Source organism: Manacus candei, unplaced genomic scaffold (assembly GCF_025592945.1).
Source record: "Manacus candei isolate 608988 ecotype Guabito, Panama unplaced genomic scaffold, ASM2559294v1 h1tg000110l, whole genome shotgun sequence".
NCBI classification, from domain to species: Eukaryota; Metazoa; Chordata; class Aves; order Passeriformes; family Pipridae; genus Manacus; species Manacus candei.
Genome location: NW_026138158.1, coordinates 136194 through 157579, shown reverse-complemented (window position 1 = coordinate 157579; position 21386 = coordinate 136194). Strand labels below are relative to the sequence as shown.

The following is a 21386-nucleotide window of genomic DNA, read 5'->3' as shown; positions in this document are numbered from 1 at the left end:
AAGATCCCTGGGATTTTATTAAGGCGTTAAAAGATTTATAAAAGGTATATAAAGGTATATAAAAGGTATATAAAGGTACATAAAAGGTATATAAACGTACATAAAAGGTGTACGTAACCAACATAGAAGTGGAGTTCTATAATATAAAATGATTGACTTATAAAAAGTTGTGATAGAACTGTAAAAGAAGAGGTGTGATGCCTCAGAGCTTTTTGGGCTGCCCAGGGAGGTGGTGGAGTCACCGTCCCTGGAGGTGTTTAAGCAAAGACCGGCCATGGCACTGAGTGCCGTGCTCTGCTTGACGTGCTGGGCATGGGGCGTAGGCTGGACGCCGGTTGATCTCACAAGTCTCTGCCAAGCTCAGGGACTCTGGGCTTCTGTGCCACCCCAGCCTTTGGGGACAGCGTGCTGGTGACTCAGAGGCTCCGTCCTTGCCTTGCCTTGCCCATCTCCTGGCTGCCAGGCAAGGGCCTTGTGACATCACAGCCTCTGTGGAACAGCGCGGGGGCTGAAAAGTGTCAGTGCTGCGTCCCCGTGCCCAGAGCCTGGGCAGAAGTCAGCTGGCAGGGACGGGCAGAGACTGTGCAGAGATGTCAGCTCGTCCCGCAGCAGCACCATGCCCAGCCAGGGCATCTCCTGGCTCCTCAGGCTCTCGGTGCTCCTGCTCTTGCCTGGCTCACTGGAGCCTTGCAGCCGTGCCACAGGTGCCATTGCTGAGAACCGGGGTTTGCCTTGGATGGCCCCTTGCCAGAAAAGGCAGGAGAGGCTGGAGAGAGGGGAAGGAGGGGGGTCAGGCCGCTGGGATGGTGCCGGCGGGCCGTGAGCCCGAAGCCAGCAAGGCCTTGGGCCCACACGGTGTCAGGGGAGGACTGAGAGCCCCCAGGGAGGAGGAAAGCTGGGCAGGCCCCAAGGCTGCTGGGCCTCTTCCTTGGCAGCCCTTTGGCCAAGGCCCCCAGGCAGAGGTGGGGCTCAGCCCCTGCCCAGCAATGGGGCACAGGCTGAGCCCCAGGGACACCAGACCCAGGCGGCCTGAGCTCTTCTTCCTGCAGCGTCTGCCTGGGGCAGCCCAGCCAGGCCTGAGTCTCTGCAGGAGAGGCCAAGCCCAGCCAGAGAGGGCTCAGCCCTCTGAGGCTGCACTCACTGCAAAGGGAACAAAACCTTGGCCCAGAGGACATCCTGCCCCAAATGGAGAACTGGAAAGGTCAAGAACAAAAAAGTCACCCCCCTCCATTAGTCAAGAAATGTTCAGACCTCTTTCCTAAAAGCTTCCAGGACTTGGGTCACCCAATTTTGTCTCTGACAACGGTTTTTCCATGGTTCCCCTCAATTCCGAACCCCCCCCGGATCACTTTTGGGGTCCCAACCCCCACTTTTTCCTCTCTCTCTCACCCCTTACACATCATCCCCCAATCCCCAGGCCCCTCATGCTCAGTTTTGGGGTCCCACCCTCCCCTTTTCCCCACTCTTCTGACCACTCCCTCCCCTTTCCCATCAGCCCCCAATCTTCATTCCCCTTCCTCCTCCACTTTTGGGGGTTCCCACTCCCCTCCCACTCACTTTGGGGTCCCACCACCCCTTTTATCCCCTCTGACTCACCAACCTCCCCCCTTCCCAACACCCCCTCTAACCCCAGAGCTCCTCACCTGCAACCGGGGGGACTCCCAGTAACACCAGAGCCCATGAAAGTCCCCCCCAAAAAAGGGGTTAGGTGGGGTCCTGGTTGGGCTCTGAGTGGATTTGGGGCTACCTTGGGGGTCTGTGGGGTGGTTTAAGGGCGTCCCAGCACACTTTGGGATGCGTTGGATGCCATGTTGGGGTGCAGATGTCCCCCCAAAGCTGCCCCAGAACAGGGTGACACAAGGGGGGGGCACAGAGGGGTCCCCATTCCTGATCCATCCTGGAGCAACCACACTGGGGCAACTGGGATCATACTGGAAGCAGTTCCAGCCACGGGGGCCCAGGGGCTCCCAGCACGGGCCCAGGGGCTCCCAGTCACCCCCAGGATGGGCCCAGTCACCCCCAGGGTGATCTCAGTCACTTTTAGTCACGTCCAGTCTGATCCCAGCATGATCCCAGTCACTCCCAGTCTGATTCCATTCTCTCCTAGCAGGATCCAAGTTACCCCCTGCGAGGTCCCAGTTGCTCCCAGTCAGTCCCAGTATAATCCCAGTCAGTCCTGGTCTCTCCCACTATATCCCAGTTGCCCCCAGTGTGGTCCCATTGACTCTCAGTTGTTCCCAGCACCTTCCAGCAAGATCCCAGTTGCTCACAGCCACTCTTAGTCACTCCCAGTGTGGTCCCAGTCACTCCCACTATGATCCCAGTCACCTACAGCATACTTGCTCCCAGTATATCCCAGTTGTGCCAGCATGGTCCCAACTGCCCTCAGAATGCTCCCAGTCACTCCCAGGATGACCCCAGTCACCCTCACTGTGGGCCCAGTTGCCTGAGCATGGGTCAAGCCTCCCACTGAGATCCCAGTGTGATCCCACGGGGACCAGCATGGTCCCACTTGCTCCCAGTTCCTCCCAGTGTGATCCCAGTCGACGCTAGGATTGACCCAGTTGCTCCCAGTATGATCCTAGTATGATCCCTGTATGATTCCAGTACAATCACAGTTACCCCTGCATGGTCTCAGTTGCTCCCAGTTGCCTCCAGCACAGATCCAGTCAATCCAAGTGTGATCCCAGTCTTCCCTCAGCATGGTCCCAGTCAATCCCAGTTGCCCCTTTGTAGATCCAGTCACTTCCAGTTGCTCCCAGTCTATGCCAGTTGCCTCCAGCATGCACCGTGTCACTCTTAGTTACTCCCACTTGCTTCCAGCATGATCCCAGTTGCTCCCAGTTCCCCCTGCGTAGTTCCAGTCACTCCCAGTATGATCCTGGTCACTGACAGTCACTCCTAGGATGGTTCCAGTATGGTCCTGGTCACTCCCACTAGGATCCCAGTCACTCCCAGTCACTCCCAATACGATCCCAGTTGCCCCCAAGGTGGTCCCAGTTGCTCCCAGCCCCCCCAGGATGGTTCCTTTCCCTCTCAGGGACTCCCAGTCTGAGTCCAGTCTGGCCCCAGGCACTTTCAGTCACTGACTGGACGATGCTATTTGCCCCTGCATGGTCCCAGTTGCTCCCAGTATGATCTCTGTATGTGTCCAGTCACCCTCAGTATGATCCCAGGAACTTCCAGACACTCCCAGTATGAATCCAGTTTGATCCCAGTCATCCCCAGTATGGTTGCAGTGCCTCTCACATACTCCCAGTAGTATTGCAGTCACTCCCAGTATGGTCCCAGTTGCCCTCAGTGTGGTTCCAGTTGCTCCCATTCACCTCTACTATGGTTCCAGTCACTTCCAGTATGATCTCTGTTTACGTCAGCATGCTCCCAGTCACTCCCAGTATGCTCCCAGTATGATCCCAGTCACCTCCAGTATGATCCCACTTGCTCCCAGTATATCCCAGTTGTGCCAACATAGTCCCAACTGCCCTCAGAATGCTCCCAGTCACTCCCAGTATAACCTCAGTCACCCTCACTGTGGCCCCAGTTGCTCCCAGTATGGGCCAAGCTCTCCAACTGTGATCCAAGTATGATCCCAGTACTCCCCAGCATGGTCCCAGTTGCTCCCAGTTCCTCCCAGTGTGATCCCAGTTGCTCCAAGTTGCCTCTAGGATTGACCCAGTCACTCCCTCTAAGATCCCAGTCTGATCCCAGTATGACCCCAACAGGGGCCCAGCTGCTCCCAGGATGATCCCAGTTGCCCCCAGCGTGGTTCCAGTTGCTCCCATTCACCCCTATTATGGTTCCACTCACTCTCAGCCACTCCCAGTATATCCCAGTTGCCTCCAACATGCTCCCAGTTGCTCCCAGTATGATCCCTGTTGCCCCAGTTCTGGTCCTGCTGGCTCCAGTCCAGGTCTCCGTGTATCCCGGTGTCCCCCCTGTCCCCCCACCCCGCTCTCACCCCCTTTTCTCTCCCCACAGAGCTCCTGAGCCGCCGGCGGCCGCAGCCCCTCCCCGTGGCCTCGGGCCCAGCCGGGACCCCCCAAACCCTGCACTGATTTTGGGGGTCGCATGTCCCCCCCTTCCCTGCTTTTATTCTGACACCAGATGGCTGCTCCCAGTGTTCCCAGTAAAGCTTCCCAGTTCTCCCCAGTCCCGGATACTCGGGGCAGTGAGAGGGGGAACCGTGGTTGGGTGGGGGGCAGAACCGGCTCCGGGATGGATCGGGAATTTCAATCCCCGTGTCACCCCTCCCCGTGTCACCCCCTTCTGGGGGGCTCTGGGGGGCACCTGAACCCCAACACAGCACCCAGTGCTCCACAAAACGGGCCGGGACCCCCTGACACCACCCCACAGACCCACAGGGAACCCCGAACCCGCTCAGAGCCCACCCAGAGCCCCCAAAGCCCAAATGTGGGGAGACCTTTCTGGGCACTGGGGGTGCCGGGAGCCCCCCCGGCTGCGGGGGCAACTCCTCCGTGTGCAGGCAGAGCCGCAGCGCCCAGCGCTCCCCACCTCGAGCCCACCGGCGCCCCCCCCTCGCCCCCAGCGCCCCCCGGGACGGCAATTTGGGCAGGGGGGAGGGGGGGGCGCCCAGGCCGGGCCCCCCCGCGCTGTCCCGGCCGTGGGGGCTGCGGCGGGGGCCGAGTGCGGGCGGGAGCGGCCAAGAGCCCAGCGCTGCCCCATCCCGACCTGCCCCAGCTCCAGCCCTGCTCCTGCCGCGGGAGGCCATGGCTTGGGGGCAAGGAGGGGGCAAGGGGGGGGCAAGGGGGCTGGTCCAGGGGGGGAAGGGCTGCAGGGGGCGGATCCCGGAGGAGGAAACCCGCCAAAAGCGGCGGCCCAGCCGAGGGAGGAGCCGAGCGGGAGCACAAAGAAGAGCAGCCGAAAGGTCCTGGCGGTGGCTGGGCAATGGCGGGGGGGGCGAGAGCGGTTTGGGGGCCCCCGTGAGAGCCGGGGGGGAACCCCGGTAGCCGCGGAGTGGGGAGAGCGGAGAGGGGCGATCCCGGAGCTGGGGGACCCCCGGAATGCTGGAGGGGGGGGAGCAGAGAGGGAGCGCCGGGCCCCTTAAGCGGGGGTCCCGGAGAGGGGGAAGGCCTTGGAGTGTGGAGAGGAGGGGGGGCCTTGAGGCGGGGTGGGAGCCGAGAGCGCCAAGAGGTTTGCGAGGGTGGGAGCCGAGAGAGGAGGGCCGGCCGGCCCCGGGAGGCAGAGTGGGGAGAAGTGAGCCCTGGGACCCCCCTGGCAACACTAAAGGGGACCCCAGAGAGTGGGAACCCCCCGGAGCCGCAGGACCCCCGGCAGCCCGGAGAAGGGGGACCCCCAATGCAGGCAGAAGTGCCATCAGGCCAGACAGGGGGGACCCCCCTAACCCCAGAGAGCAGAGAGAGGGAACTCCTGGGAGGGGTTTTTGGGCTGAATCTCTGTGTTCTGGGAGTTTTTATGGACACAAGATGCCCGGTGAGTCCTAGAGCTGGACTTGGGCTGGAGAAACTCCCAAGGCAACGCGCTCACCCCTTGTTTTTCTCCCCCCCGGCGGTCGGGGCCGTGCTGTTGGTTGCCGATCCCGGCCGGCTGAGCCAAGAGCCCGGCCACGTGTGCGGGGCCCGATCCGCTCCCTGCTCTCGTTGCCCCGGGGCAGCCTCTGGTGTCCCCCCGGCTGTGGGGGCGTTTTGTTGTCTCGGGCACAGGCGGCCCTTGTGCGGGGCTGTGTGCCGGGGGGCTGCTGGGGGTCCCCGGGGGGTGTTTTGGGGCGGTGTCGGGGTGGGTTGTGGGCAGAGCCCCGTGGGTGGTCGGGGGGCTGCGGGTCCCCCCCTTGTTGGGGGTTGGTGTTGGTGGGTGAGGCCCCGGCGGCTCCATTGTGAGGCCGGTGTGGGCGGGGGGGGCTGGTCCGGGGGAGCCGGAGGGAGCCGAGGCAGCGGGTTTGGGGAGCCCTCGGGAGAGCCGGGGCTGGGGGGAGGAAGGGCGGGAGCCCCGGAGTGTGGAGAGCGGAGCGGGGCGATGGCGGAGCTGGGGGACCCCCGGCAGGCTGGAGGGGGGAGCAGGGAGAGGGAGGAGCCCCGGGAGGCTGCAAGGGGGGTCCCGGAGAAGGGGGAGCCTGGGCAGTGGGGACCCCTTGGATCCCCGGGCCAAGAAAGTGGAGAAGGCGGAGAGGGGGAATGTCTGGGAACCCGGCCCCCTGAAGCAGAGAGTGAGGGGAGAAGGGACCCCTGAGACCCCCAAAAACCCCGGCACCCCTAAGCGGGACCCCCAGCAGCCCAGAGAGGGGAGACCTCAGAAGGTAAAGGTGCAGAGACCAGAGAGGGGAAACGTCTGGGAGGGTTTTTTGGGGCTGAATGTTCATTTTTTGGAGTATATTTTTTGCTGACTCTTGATCTTTTGCAAATTTGCGGGGAGTTTGTGCGGGTTTTTTTTCCCAAATCTTGTTGTTTTCTTTTTTTCTGGGCTGAATGTTGGTGTTTTGGAGGTTTTCAGGGACACAGGATGGCCAGTGAATTCTAGAGATGGACTTGGGCAACACACTTACCCCATTTTTCCCCCCCCCAGCAGGATTTCTGCTTCCCAAAGCTTGGGCGGATGGAGGAGGAGGCTGCGAGGAAGAGGAAGATGCCTTGGGCCCCCCAGGCAGGTGAGGAGGAAGTCAGTGCCCCTTTGGGTCTGTCTTTTGTGGCCATCCTGCCGGGGCCGGAGTTGGGGGGATGTCCTTGGGCTTCCCTGTGGGCCGGAGGCAAATCCCCTGCGTGTCCTTGTTGGTTCCTGCCCCAGGCCCCGAGGTGAGCCCGGAGAGCGCGGAGGACAAATCCCCCCGGCAGAGCCTGGTGGGAGAGGCCGTTTTGAAGGGCTCCCCGGCGCAGGAAGGCAGCGGGGAGGAAAAGGGCCGGAGATGCCCCCGCAGGAGGGGCTCCAAAGCCAGCCCAGGGGGCTGTGAGGAGGAAAGAGCCAGCGTGTGCCGGGAAGGCGGCCGGAGCTTGAGGCGGAGCTGCGAGCTGGTGGTCCCTGAGCAGCCTCCCAGCAGAGAGAAACCCTTCAGGTGCTTGGAATGTGGGAAGAGCTTCAGCACAAGCACCAAGCTCCTCAGCCACCAGCAGATCCACACTGGGGAACGGCCCTACATGTGTAGGGAATGTGGGGAGAGGCCCCACAAATGCGGGGAGTGTGGGAAGAGCTTCATCCGGAGCGCTGCCTTGACCAGGCACCAACAGACCCACTGGTAAGGGAAGCCCCGAGTGCCCCGACTGCGGGAAGAGCTTGTCATAGTTTGAAATTGGCCCCCCTGAGAGGCTGGGGGGGCTCAGAGGTGATTGGGTGCCAGGGCAGTTGTCCCTGGAGAGCTGATCACCGTCTTCGTTGTTTGCTTCTGCTCAAAATCACATATCACAGCCCCGGAAGCTGTTGGCAGTTCTGGGTTGTTTTGCTGTTGGTGTCTGCTGCGTGTAGGTGGACAAGGCCAGGGGGTGGCTGGGCTCCCTCTCTTCCTCCTGGAGGGGGAGAGGGGAGCCCTGTGGCCCCCCAGCTCAGCCTTTGGCTAGAGTTAGAGGCAGCATTTGGAGTGTGTGCTGTGAAAGAAGAATTTCACAGCACCTGAGGTAAGAGGGAGGAAGCCAGGCCTTCTTTCCCCCCCCTGCAGCTGTGGGACGCTTGGGACAGTGCAGAACTGAACCGAGCTGCCTGTGGCCAAGGCTAGAGGGCTTTTCCCCCCCACTGCATTTAGGTTGGGGGGGTGGATTTTGAGGCTCAGCATTAAAGCAGAGCCAAGTGGACAGGCTGATAAATCAGCTTGGGGCTCGGGAAAGGAATCCCAAGTGAAATTGGAGACAGACCCCAGAGAGAGAGAGAGGGGGGGCCCAGAGGATGTCTCTGCCGTGAACTAAAATGCAAGACAACCGAAAACCTGAGGAGAAATCAACATTCCAGGACGTGGACGCTTGATAAGCTGAACTACACTGCAGCAACCTACAAACCCAGGTATGAAGCAGAGAGAGAGAAATCACACAGCAGCAGAAGAGCAAGGACTCAAAGCTATCTTCTTGGACTTCATGAGGAGGAGAGACTGCAACAAACAACTAGAACTTGGTGAGGGGGGAGTGTTCAGGAGCCCAGAACACTCCACGGCAGACTGTGTTAGGTATCAGCCTTGAAAAGCTGCTTCTGGGCTAAAGTAGTTAAAAGGAGGGGCTTGAAAGGACTGACTGATAGAAATGTAATATATATATAGTTGCCTTTAGTTTGTACAGTATATTTATTTGTGTAAATAAATGTATATACTTCCCCTTCCCCTACAGAAACCTCTGACCTGAAAGTTTCTCTCCGGTGTTGAGATAAATTGTGGGAAGGGGTGGGGGGAAACCTGGAAATTGGACTTTGGATTTCTAATGTGACTCAAACTGCCACAGCCAAGCACAGCACCAACACTGGGACATTCCTTCCTTAGCTGAGGGCAAGAGCCTGGGAGGGGACCCAAGCAGGCCAGCTGAGCCCAACTGACCACAGGGACATTGCAGACCATGGGAGGTCAGCTCAGCTATAAAAGCTGAGGCACGGAGCAGGAGGGGGGCATTCACTGTCCGATGGCTGCCTGCTGAGGAACCCTCACGGGTACCCAGCCAGCAGAAAATGTCAACACTGCTGAACGGGACAAGGGATCTGAGATCCTGCTGAAAGCCCAAAATTCAGACAATCCCCTGCCACCTCCCAGCTCTGGTGTGACCCTTCCAAAGCCTAAAGGGGCTCCAGGAGAGCAGGAGAGGGACTTGGGATGAGGGATGGAGTGCCAGGACAGGGAATGGCTTCTCACTGCCAGAGGGCAGGGAGAGATGGGAGATGGGGAAGGAATTCCTGGCTGGGAGGGTGGGGAGGGACTGGGCTGGAATTCCCAGAGAAGCTGTGGCTGCCCCTGGATCCCTGGGAGTGTCAAAGGCCAGGTTGGAGCAACCTGGGATAGTGGGAGGTGTCCTTTCCCAGGGTGGGGGGTGGCACTGGGTTATTTGGAAGGTCCCTTCCCACCCAAACCATCCCATGATCTCGGGACATCCCCATCCTCTCGGGAAGCCCCAACCCGGCAAAGTGTCATTTCCCAGCTCAGGCACCTCAGAGCTCAGTTCTCTTCTGGGTGCTGGAAGATCCACATTTTCCCTTTCCACGAGGATTTATCCCCCACCAAATCCACAAACCAGGTGATGAAGAGGAGCAGGAGGAGCAGAGGAGTCCAAGGGCAAAACCACCAAACCGTGAGCTCCGGCAGAGAATCAGAGTCACAGAATCACACAATTGCAGAGACACAGAATCAGAGTCACACAATCACACAACCACAGAATCACACAATCATGGAATCACACAGTCACAGTCAGAGTCATGGAATCACACAATAACACAATAACAATCACACAATCAAAGAATCACAGAATCATAGAATGACAGAATCACAGAGTCAAAGAGTCAATTACACAGAGAGTCACGGAATCACACAATCACAATCAAACAATCACAGTCACAGAATCACACAATCACACAGTCACAGAATCATACGATCAAACAATAACACAATCACACAATCACAGTCATGAAATCACACAGTCACAGTCACACAATCACACAGTCACACAATCACAGAATAAAACAATCACAGAATCACAGGATCACAGAATCACAATAACACAATCAAAGAATTACAGTCACACAGTCACACAATCACAACGTGAAACAATCACATAATCACACAGTCACATAATCAAACAATCACACAATCACAGAATCAAAGAATAAGAGAATCACAGAATGACAGAATCACACAGTCACAGAATGGCACAATCACAGAGTCACGGAATCACATAATCACACAATAACAGTCACACGATCACAGAATCAAACAATCACACAGTCACAGAGTCAGAGAGTCACACAATCACACAATCACATAAACACAGTCACACAATCAAACAATCACACAGTAACAATCACAATACCACACAATCACACAATAATACAATCACAGAATCAGAGAGTCACACAATCATACAGTCACAACTGCACAATCACACAATTACAGTCATACAGTCACACAATCAAACAATCACAAAATTACACAATCAAACAATCACAAAGTCATGGAAGCACACAAACAATCACAGAGTCACAGAATCACACAATCAAACAATCACATAAACACAGTCACACAATCACAGAATCAAAGAATAAGAGATTCACAGAATGACACAATCACACAGTCACAGAATCAAACAATCACACAATCACAGAGTGACACAATCACACAATAACAGTCACAATCACACAATCAAACAATCACAGAATCATAGAATGACACAATCACAGAGTCACAGAATCAATCACACAATCACAGAGTCTCGGAATCACACAATCATATAAACACAGTCACACAATCACACAATCACACAGTCACAGAGTCAGAGTCACACAATCACACAATCACACAATCAAACAATCACACAATCACAGTCACACAATCACACAATAACAGAGTCACACAATCACGGAATCACACAGTCACAGAATCACAGAATCTCACAATGAAACAATCACAGACTCAGGGTCGTACAATCACACAATCACAGAACCTCAGTCACACAATCACACAATCAAACAATCACATAATCACAGAGTGACACAACAACACAATCACAGAATCACACAATCAAACAATCACACAAACAGTCAGAGTCACACAATCACACTATCACAGAATCACACAATCATGGATTCACACAATCACACAGTCACAGAATCACACAATCACACAATCACAGAGTCATGGAATCTCACAATCACACAGTCACATGATCAAGCAATCACACAATCACACAGTCACACAGTCACACAATCAAACAATCACACAGAGTCATGGAATCTCACAGTCACACAATCACACTGTCACACAATCACAGTCACACAATCACACAAACAATCACACAATCACAGAGTTACACAATCACACAGTCACAGAATCACACAATCACAGAATCACAGTCACACAATCACACAATCACTTGATTCCATGGAGTTCTGAGGAGTCACAGTGGCCCTTTGGTTCCATGAGGCTCCACATGTCACAATGGCCCCTTGTCCGTGAGATTCCACAGTGTCCCCACATTCCTTTGGTTCCATGGGGTCCTGCACTGTCCCAGTGCCACTTGATTGCACAGGTTACACAGAATCCCAATGGGCCCTTGAGTTCAGGAGGTTCCACTGTGTCCCAGGGTCCCTTGGATTCCAGGAGGCCCGGTGCTGTCACAGTGGCCCCTTGACTCAAGGACATTGCCCTGAGTCACAATGGCCCATTAAATTCCAGAGGTTCTGCAGTTTCCCAGGGTTTCTTTGTTTCCATGAGACCCTGCAGTGTCACAGTGTCCCCTTGGTTCCACGAGGTTCCAAAATGATTCAGCATTCAGCATTCCTGAGGCCCTGTATTGTCACAATGGCCCTTCTTATCCCAAGAGCTTCCCAAATGTCTCAGGGTTCCTTCTGTTCCATGAGGCCTCAGATGCCACAGTGGCCCCATGGCTCCAGGAGATTCCACAGTGTCCCTGTGTTCCTTTGGATCTGTAAGTCCTTGTAGTGACACAATGGCCCCTTGGCTCTAGGAGGTTCCAGAGCATCAGGATGGCCCCTTGTTTCCATGTGGTTCTCCAGTGTCACAATGGTCCCTGGATTTCCTGAGGCTCCACTGAGTCCCAGGTTCCTTTGGTCCCCGTGTCCCAGTGGCCCTTTGATTCCAGGAGGTTGCCAAGTGTCTGCAGATCCCTCCAGCTCCAGAATGCCCGGCAGTGTCAGAGTGGTCCCTGGAGTCCCTGGTCACTCCCACTAGGATCCCAGTCACTCCCAGACACTCCCAATACAATCCCAGTTGCCCCCATGGTGGTCCCAGTTGCTCCCAGTCCCACCCAGGATGGTTCCTTTCCCTCTCAGGGACTCCCAGTCTGAGTCCAGTCTGGCCCCAGGCACTTTCAGTCACTGCCTGGACGATGCCATTTGCCCCTGCATGGTCCCAGTTGCTCCCAGTATGATCCCACTAGGAGTCCAGTCACCCCCAGTATGATCCCAGGAACTTCCAGACACTTCCAGTACGAATCCAGTTTGATCCCAGTCACCCCCAGTATGGTTGCAGTCCCTCTCCCATACTCCCAGTATTATTGCAGTCACTCCCAGGACGATCCCTGTCAGTCCCAGTGTGATCCCAGTATGAGCCCAGAACTGGCCCAGCTGCTCCCACTCTGATCCCACTTGCACCCAATGTGGTTCCAATTGCTCCCATGAACCATTTCTCTGGTTCCAGTCACTCCCAGTATGATCCCAGTCACTCCCAGTACAATACCAGGTATTGTGACCCTTGTCACACTTGTGTCCTTGTGACACTGCAGAATTCATGGAATCCAGGGGCCTTTGGGACATGGGGGCCTCATGGAACCAAAGGAACCCTGAGGTGTTTCCGAAGGTCATGGAATCAAGGGGCCACTGGGACACTGCAGGGCCTCTGGCAATTAAAGGAACACTGGGACACTGGGGCAGGACATCCCCCTGCAATGGCACCAAGACAATGCCCCATTTGCAAAGGGGTCAGTGCTGAGCTGAGAGGGGGCCAGGCCAAGGCAGGAGATGTTGGACCCCAGACTGGTTTCACCCCAAATGAAGCCCCTGATGGTGAGGGGACCCCTGGAGTCCAAGGACTGTCAGTCCCTGGGTTTCTACCAGAAAGGGCCAGTCCCCTTTCCCAGGGGCAGGTTCTTCCAACAGAACCCTTCTTGGGGGGTGTGGAGATTCCTGCCTTGGCTGGGGACCCCCCAAGGTCACTGCTGGAGGTTGAGAGCAGAGATCTCGCCACGAGCGCTGGTCTGGGGCAGTTCCATCCATCTCTAATTAAGAATTCTTGCTTGTTTGCCACCTTTAGTAGAATTGCTTCAACAATTGCTTTAGTGTAGTGCCCTGTCCTATCTTATCCTGCACTACTGGTAGTTTTAGTGTGTATGTTGTGTAGTAAATAATTCTGGTTTAGTCCTTCTGTCTGATCATTATTAGTAATAAGTAGTTCATTGATATAAATATATCTGCTTTTCCATCATTAAAACCTGTGGGACAAAACTGGTTCAATCCCATCTCTATAATTCCTTAAATTCAAACCATTGTCACAATGCAAGGCTGAGATTGGATCCAGCTGCCCCCAGGCTCCTCTGGGTGCAGAGTTTAGAAAGCCAGGGAGTCCGTTCTGCCCCTCGGGACTCCAGGGCAGGACTTCTCCAACCAACTTTGTCTGAGCCTTGAACTCCCCCTGCCACAGGGGGGATGGGGAAAAGGGAGCAGGAAAGGGGAGAAAAGGTGGGAAAAAGGGGGGGTGGGACCCCTTCAGCTGAGGGGCCAAAGGGGTGGGACCCCCAAAGGGAGCAGAGGGAAGCTGTGGTTCAGTGGGACAATAGGAAAGGAGTGGGAGAGAAGGGAAAAGTGGTGGGCTGAGACCCCCAAAACTGAGTGTGAGGGGTGTTGGGACCTCAAAGTTACTGGGAGAGGGATGGGAGCCCCAAACTGAGTGCAGGGGGGATGTGGGGGTTGGGGGGACCATAGGAAAGGGGTGGGAGAGGGGCAGAAAAGGGGGGTGGGACAGCAGGAAGAGGAGTCCCATGGGGGTCCCTTGGTGTCCCCATCACTTGAGCCCTGGAGCAGTTCCCTGGGGCTCTGGGGGGGTTGGATCTGCACTGGGGGGGTCCCCAACCCCCCTGTCCATCCCTGGGGGCTGATGGGGGGGTTCCCCTCCACCCAACAGCCAGGTCTGCAGTGGCCACGGGGGAAAAGGTGGGAAAAGGGGGGTCTGGGGTGGCCCCTGAGCTCCCACCCTGCTGTGGGGTATCACAGCCAGCACGGCTTCCCCAGAGGAAAGGCCTGCTGATCAAACCTGAGTTACTTTATGACAACATCACCCCCTGGCTGATCAAGGGAAGGCACTTGATGAGACCTTCTTGGGTTTCAGTGAAGCTTCCCATAGTGTCTGTGCCCAGATCCCTCTGGACAAAGTGTCCATCCCAGAGCTGGATAAACACACCCTGTGCTGGGCGAGCAATGGGCTCCCGGGTCGGGCACAGAGGGTGGCAGTGACTGGGGGACATCAGATGGGGGTCACTAGGGGGGTTCCCCAGGGCTCCACCTGGGCCCTGTGCTCTCCAACATCTCCATCCATGACTTGGGCGCAGCACTGGAAGGGACACGGAGCAAGTTTGCAGATGACCCCAACCTGGGAGGAGCTGCTGAGTCCCTGGAGGGCAGGGAGGCCCTGCAGAGAGACCTGGACAGATCCCAGGGCTGGGAATCACCACCCATGGAAGTTCAACAAGGGGCAGTGCCGGATTCTGCCCCTGGGATGGGCAACCCCAGATGTGGGGACAGAGTGGGAATGAGAGGCTGGAGAGCAGTGCTGGGAAAGGGCCCTGGGGGTCCTGGGGGTGCCCACTTGGCCAGGAGTCAGCAGTGCCCTGGCAGCCAGGAGGGACAACCCTGTCCTGGGGGCATCAGGCCCAGCATGGCCGGGCCAGGGAGGGGATTGTCCCGCTCTGCTCTGCCCTGGGGCGGCCTCACCTCAATAGTGGGGCACTCTGGGGGGACACAATGGAAGGAAGAGATTGAGCCAGTCGAGAGTGTCCAAAGGAGGCCACCAGGATGGGGAAGGCTCTGCAGGGGAAGCCTTAGGAGGAGCAGCTCAGGGCACTTGGGGTGTTCAGCTGCACAAGAGGAGACTGAGGGGAGACCTCATGGCAGTTCCAACTTCCTCAGGAGGGGCAGAGGAGGGGCAGGCCCTGAGCTCTGCTCTGGGGGGACCAGGGACAGCCCCCAGGGAATGGCCTGGAGTTGTGTCAGGGCAGGCTCAGGTTGGATGTTAGAAAGAGGTTCTTCCCCCACAGGCTGGTTGGCACTGAACAGGCTCCCCAGGGCAGTGGGCACAGCACCAAGGCTGACAGAGCTCCAGGAGAGTTTGGATGATCCTCTGGGGCACAGGCTGTGACTCTTGGGGATGGGCCTGGGCAGAGCTGAGGGTTGGACTTGATGATCCCTGTGGGGTCCCTTCCAACTCGCACATTCTTTCATTCTGGGATTCTGTAACACTTTGCCTGCTTTGCTGCTTCTGTGAACCACGAGTTCCTTATAGAATCATAGAATCATAGAATCAGCTGGGTTGGAAGGGACCTCCGAGATCATCAAGTCCAACCCTTGATCCAACACCGCTGCAGTTACTAGGCCATGGCACTGATGCCACATCCAGTCTCTTTTTAAAAAATCTCCAGGGACTGGGAACCCCCCACTTCCCTGGGCAGCCCATTCCAATGTCTGACCACCCTCTCTGTGAAGAAATTCTTTCTAATATCTAACCTAAACCTCTCCTGGCACAACTTGAGGCCATGCCCCCTTGTCTTACTGATGGTTGCCTGGGAAAAGAGACCAACCCCCACCTGGCTCCCCCCTCCTGTCAGGGAGTTGTAGAGAGTGAGGAGGTCTCCCCTGAGCCTCCTCTTCTCCAGGCTGAACAGCCCCAGCTCCCTCAGCCTCTCCTCATAGGACTTGTGCTCCAGCCCCTTCCCCATCCTCGTTGCCCTCCTCTGGACCTGCTCCAGGACCTCAATGTCCTTCCTGAACTGAGGGCCCAGAACTGGACACAGCACTCCAGGTGTGGCCTCACCAGTGCTGAGTCCAGGGGAAGAATCACTTCCTTGGACCTGCTGGCCACACTGTTCCTGATTGTATTAGGGAGGGTTCAAAACCATACTGAAACTCGAAACCAAGACACCGTTAAAAGCTTAACAAAAACCAATATTTATTACCAAGAGGTGGCCAACAAAACGAACAAATCCAAAAGGGAGGAAGGAGGAGAGAAATAAGCCCCCAGTTCCCCAGCTGTTGCCCATAAAGTTCTCTTACTGACCTAGCAGGCCTATAATTACCCAGAGCAGAAGCTGCATCCTTGGAGAGTCAGTAAGTTCACAAACTGGCAGGTGTCCCTGCCAAAGGCAGCGTTGTCCTTGGTGTGAAGTTAGCTCTCCCCAAGAAAGCACTATCTGCTTTTTATACAATTAACTGAGTGGCCACAGCCTCCCAGGAGTGGCCAGCACAGCCCAGCCCGAGGCCCTCAGTCCCACCCCCCGTTATGTCAGTGCATCCCTTCTGTGCACGTGAGAACTTGGGAAATCCCCTCACACACACACAGTGTGCTTTGGGGGTCTTTCTTAATTGAGTCTGGGGCCGAGCCTTCCTCATCCTCCTCCTCAAACTCTCCTTCAAGCGACCTTGCAAGACAACTAGTCAATCACAGAATGCCAATTACAACCGTTTATACAAGAAGCTCTCTTCAAGGACAACTTTCCCGTTTATCAGTGCTTGTTTTCCCATAACTTGGCAGGGAAAGAGCAAAGCTTTCACAGGTGGCAGGGCCAAACACAGACCAGAAGTATCAGCATAAATTCACCCTGGTACAGGGGGTCAAACCTGTCCCGTGAAGTCCGAGCAGGTCCGGGCTGGGGGCAGAACAGGGCGCAGGAAACGAAGGCAAACGGGAACCAGCAAACAGCCAGATGAGCAGGCCGAGAACAAAAGGACCTCGGAGCCTCTCCAACACACCCCTTGCCTGAGTTAAGGCCAAAGTGAAGGGCCTTGCCCTTTGCCCAGGAGAAATCAAAAAACTCCACCCCCCCCAGCCTTCTGAGGGCTCCCAACCTGCAATGTGGGCTGGGCCAGTTCTTTTGTGGGTGTGAGTCACCCAAGGCAAAGCCCCCTCCCCCATTCAACATCTTTCTTTTCCAGTGGGGCAGGGGAAAGAAAAATTCCTGCTTGGTTTTTTAGAAGAAGTAAAGCTATGACAGGGATCCCCTCCCCCCTGCCCTCACTGCCCCCCAGTAACAGGGACTGGGAAGAACTGGGAAGCTTTACTGGGAACACTGGGCCCAGCTGGGGTCAGAATAAAAGCAGGGCTGGGGGGGACACACGACCCCCCAAACTCAGTGTGGGGCTGGACTGGGGGGTCCCGGCTGGGCCCGAGGCCACGGGGAGGGGCTGCGGCCGCCGGCGGCTCAGGAGCTCTGTGGGGAGAGAAAAGGGGGTGAGAGCGGGGTGGGAGGACAGGGGGGGCCCAAAGACTGTGGGCAAGGGGGGAAACACGACCCCCGGGGACCCCCCTTTACCTTCTCCCGCAGGTAGAAGCCGAGCCCCAGCGCCAGGAAGACCAAGCCCAAGACGAAGCTCCCGACCCCCACCAGGATCTTGCTGCGGACGGTGTCCGGTGGCATCTCTGGGGGGAGCCGGGGGGGTCAGCACCCCCAAAACCTCCCAGGCACCACCCGGCACCCCACAGAGCCCGGCCCGCTCTCCCCCAGCCCACCCGGGGGTCCCTCAAACCTCCTGCCAGTCCCTTCCCAGCCCCTGCAGGGATCCCACCCAGCCCCTCCCGGCCCCTTTAGGACCCTCCAACCCCCCTCCCATCCCCCCCAGCACCCACCAAACTCCCTCCCAGTCGCCCCCAGTTGCCCCCGGTGCTGGGGGGGCCGGGCCGTACCCCAGTGCCGGCTGAGGGGGTGCTCCAGGCTGACGTGCTCCACCTGGCAGCTGTAGGTGACCCCGCGCCGGGGGGGGATTTCCAGCAGCACCAGCACCTGGTAGGTCCAGTCCCCGCTGGGGACCACGTCGGTGGCCACCACGTGCTCCGGCAGCTCCTGCCCATCCTGGAACCACCTCACCTGCACCGGCGCAGGGTAGAAATCCATCACGGAGCAGAGCAGGCGGCCGGGGCCGGGCTGGGAGCTCGACGGCACCAGCGAGATGGACACGCTGGGGGGCACTGGCAGGGACGGGGGAGACACTGGGCTCAGCTGGGGGGCACTGGCAGAGACGGGGGAGACACTGGGATCAGCTGGGGGGCACTGGGAGGGAGAGGAGAGGGCTTGGAGGACATTGGGAGGGATTGGGATGGCACTGGGAGGGACTGGGATGGCAGTGGGAGGGACTGGGAATAGACTGCGATAGAAGAGGATGGGTTGGGGGGCACTGGGGAGAGATTTGGGAGATGTGGGAGTGAAGTGAGAACGACTGGGAATGGAGTGAGAGGGTCTGGGAATGGAATGACAGGGACTGGGAATGAAGTGAGAGGGACTAGGAATGACTGGGCTGGACTGGGAAGGAAGCGATCGGGACTGGGAGGCTGAGTCCTGGGGAGGGAAGTCTTTGCTTTGGGTCTGCCTGGCAACTGGAGCGTCATCAGAGGGACGCGCTGGGATTGGCTGAGGGGCGGGAACTCGGTGGCCCCAGCGGGTGGGGAAGCGGGGGGGCACTGGGAGAGACTGGGATGGACTGGGATGGACTGGGAGGAGGCCAAAGGGCATGGGAAAGTGCAGAGGGAGGGCTGAGGGGTCTGGGATTATTCCCAGGGAGGTTTTGAGGGGCTCCAGGGACATTCCTGGGGCAGGGGCCGAGGGGACCCGCTCTGCCCCATGCTCACCTCTCCTCTCCACGCTGAACGGGGTGTACAGCTTGTAGTTGTGCGGGCAGCACGTGTCCACCAGAGACCGTGCATACTCCAGTCGTTCTTGGTCGCTGTTCCATTTCCTGGCAACGTTCTCCCCAAATGGGGTGTCCCCCACAAAGACCCCCACATCGCTGTCGAAGTGCACATACTGCTCCCGGTTGTAGATTTTCCTCAGCACATTCCTCACGCGGTCAGTGCCGTTGATGAAGTGACACTCGAACTTAAACATCTCCTGGAACACCCCTGTGTGTGCAGGACACGGGTCAGGGGATGCCCCGTCCCCCCCCATCATCCCCTCCACAGCAGGGTGGGAGCTCAGGGGGCCACCCCGGACCCCCCTTTCCCACCACCCTCTGCCCCACGGACGCCCCAGCACCGGCTCATGGCGGGGGGGAACCCCCCCATCAGCCCCCGGGGGATGGACAGGGAGGTTGGGGACCCCCCCACTGCGGATCTACCCCGCAGATCCCAGGGAACCGCTCCGGGGCTCAAGGGACACCCAGGGACCCCCGTGGCACCCCTCTGCCTGCTCTCCCACCTCCTTTTCCACTCTCTCGCACCCCTTTCTTACCATCCCCACAATCCCCAGACCCACCCCGACCTCACTTTGGGGCTCCCACACCCCTGTCACTCACTCCGGGCCTTCCGACCCCCCTCGCACTCACTTTTGGGGCTCCCACCCCCTCTTTTCTCCCCTCCTTCCCCCCTTTCCCACCCGACCCCCTGCCCGCCCCCCCCGCTCACCCGACAGCTCCTCGCCCGCAGCCGGGGGGGCTCCCAGCACCACCAGCACCGCCAGCACGGCCCCAGCTCCCCGCACACGCTCCATGCCCAGCGCCGGACAGCTGCTGACAGCCCCAAACCAGCCGGGCGGCGCCGTTTTGGGGGGTTTGGGGCGCGCTGGGCTTGGCTGAGGGCGCAGTTGGGGCCCTTTTTTCGAGGCGTCTTCCCGGCGACTGATGAGTCATCAGCGCGGCGCGCTGGGATTGGGCGCGGGCGGCGTGGGCGCTTTGGGATTGGCTGAGGGCCGTTGGGGGCCCCCGCGGCAGCCCCGGGGCTGGGGGGTTCGGGGGGTCCGTGGGCTGCGGGGGAGGGGGGAGCTCAGGGCCCACCAAAAATGCCCAGCCAGGTCTCCCGCAGCTCAGGGCAAACAAAAAAACAGCCATCCAGGGCTCCTGGGGCTCAACTGAACCTTAAACAGAGGATAAAGTTGTCCCTGAGCTCACAGTTGCCCAAAACAAGAGGCAGATGGGGAGCTGAGGGTACCCAATCCCCGGATTTTTGATTGTATCCAAATCCCTCTTATCCAAGACTTTTGAGGACATGGAGCTTCTCCGCATTTGGGGGCTTAGTCTGGTAGTGCCCAAATAACATTTTGACCAAGATTTTGGGGCTCTCCATCAGCCCCCAGGGATGGACAGGGGGGTTAGAGATCCCCCCACTGCGGATCTGACCCAAACAGAGCCCCAGGGAACTGCTCCAGGGCTCAAGGAAGACTGAGGGACCCCCAGGGCACCCTGCCCCCAAATGGAGAACTGGAAATGTCAAGAATAAAAAAGTCACCCCCCTCCATTCCTCAAGAAATGTTCAGACCTCTTTCGTAAAAGCATCCAGCGCTCGGGTCACCCAATTTTCTCTCTGACAAGGCTTTGCAGGGGCTGCTTGGGAAAGGGAAGCCCTGGGGCCCCAGTGCAGATGGTGGGGCTGCACTCTGGGGGGGTCGGCCTTTGGCTCTTGGCTTCCAGGGGCCCCCAGGAGTCAGTGAGCCGGGCTGGGGCCGAGGGGCAGGACTGGCTGGGATTGCCTCTGGGGCCTGGCCCAGAAAATGGAAGTGTCCCCATGGGGGCAGCTGGAAAGGGCCCAGGAAGGAAATGCTGCCCCAGCGCAGGCTGTGGCAGTGGGGAGTGTGCAGGGGGAGGAGGCTGGGCCAGAGCAGGGCTGGGCGAGAAGGGCCAAGCCACGGGTGGGTTCTCCCCCGGCCCCCAGGGCCCAGCCCCTGATGGGAGGGCCTTGGGCAGGGCCTGGGGCGACTGCAGGAACCTCCGAGGCAGCCCAAGGGCCGTGCTTTTGGCAGCTGGGTTGACAGGCCCAGCTCTCTGCAAGAGAAGTTGAGGGCTCTGAGCCAGAGAGGGGCTGAGAGCCGGGTCCAGGCTTGGGAATGGCCGGGAGGGGAAAGGGATGTCTAAGAACAAGTCCCTCAGGAGAGGGAAGCAGAGAGGCTGAATTTTGACCCCAACACAAGGGTCTGCAGGGCAGAGCAGAGAATATGCCCACATAAGATACTTGTGCATCCGTCTTTGCAGTTCTGACAGGCACTTTTTGTCACAGCCTGTCCTCTCCATTCCAGAATAGGCCCTGGCAACCAAAGAACCAACACCCCACACCATAGTGCAGACCAACCCATGTGCTTTGGGCCCTTTTGTTGTCCTATCCATTCTGGCCTATCCTCTCCATTCTGGAATGGCCTCTGGAAACCAAAGAACCAAGCCCCCACCACGTGACAGTTCAACCCCATCCATGTGCCAAGGGCTCCTTTGTGGTGTCACAGCCTGTCCTCTCCATTCCGGAATGGGCCCTGGCAACCAAAGAACCAATGCCCTACAACCCCAAAGGGAAGCCCCACCTTTGTGCCATGGACCCTCTTGTGATGTCACAGCCTATCCCCTCCATTCCAGAATGGCTGCTGGAAACCAAAAAACCAATGTCTCACAGCCCCTAGTGCAGCCCAACCCCTGTGCCATGGGCCCCTTTGTGATGTCACAGCCTGTCCTCTCCATTCTGGAATAGCCCCTGGCAACCAAAGAACCAACACCTCACACCCCCACAGTGCAGCCCCACCTGTCTGCCACGGGACTCTTTGGAATGTCACGGCCTT

At 57.9% G+C, this 21386-nt stretch overlaps 1 protein-coding gene and 1 pseudogene across 1 annotated transcript; one reads left to right on the top strand and one right to left on the bottom strand.

Annotated features, from left to right (window-relative positions):
* LOC127461657 (zinc finger protein 729-like) overlaps nt 1–21386 on the top strand; it is a 258708-nt pseudogene that overhangs the window by 133376 nt on the left and 103946 nt on the right.
* LOC127461641 (class II histocompatibility antigen, B-L beta chain-like) lies at nt 16952–19635 on the bottom strand. The gene is made up of 5 exons (XM_051769654.1): nt 19256–19635; nt 18485–18754; nt 17546–17827; nt 17175–17281; nt 16952–17072 (listed from the first exon to the last, which is right to left on the bottom strand). Exons 1-5 carry the CDS (start codon nt 19338–19340, stop codon nt 17064–17066), a joined length of 753 nt encoding a protein of 250 aa, XP_051625614.1. The 5' UTR covers nt 19341–19635; the 3' UTR covers nt 16952–17063.

Bases quoted from the DNA above. Each gene is read 5' to 3' on its own strand.
- LOC127461641 (XM_051769654.1), bottom strand. From the start codon at position 19,340: ATGGAGCGTGTGCGGGGAGCTGGGGCCGTGCTGGCGGTGCTGGTGGTG. The intron at 18,755-19,255 runs GTGAGCGGGGGG...CTGCACACACAG, and splicing joins TGCGGGCGAGGAGCTGTCGG to GGGTGTTCCAGGAGATGTTT. The intron at 17,282-17,545 runs GTACGGCCCGGC...GGCTCCCCCCAG, and splicing joins CCCCCTCAGCCGGCACTGGG to AGATGCCACCGGACACCGTC.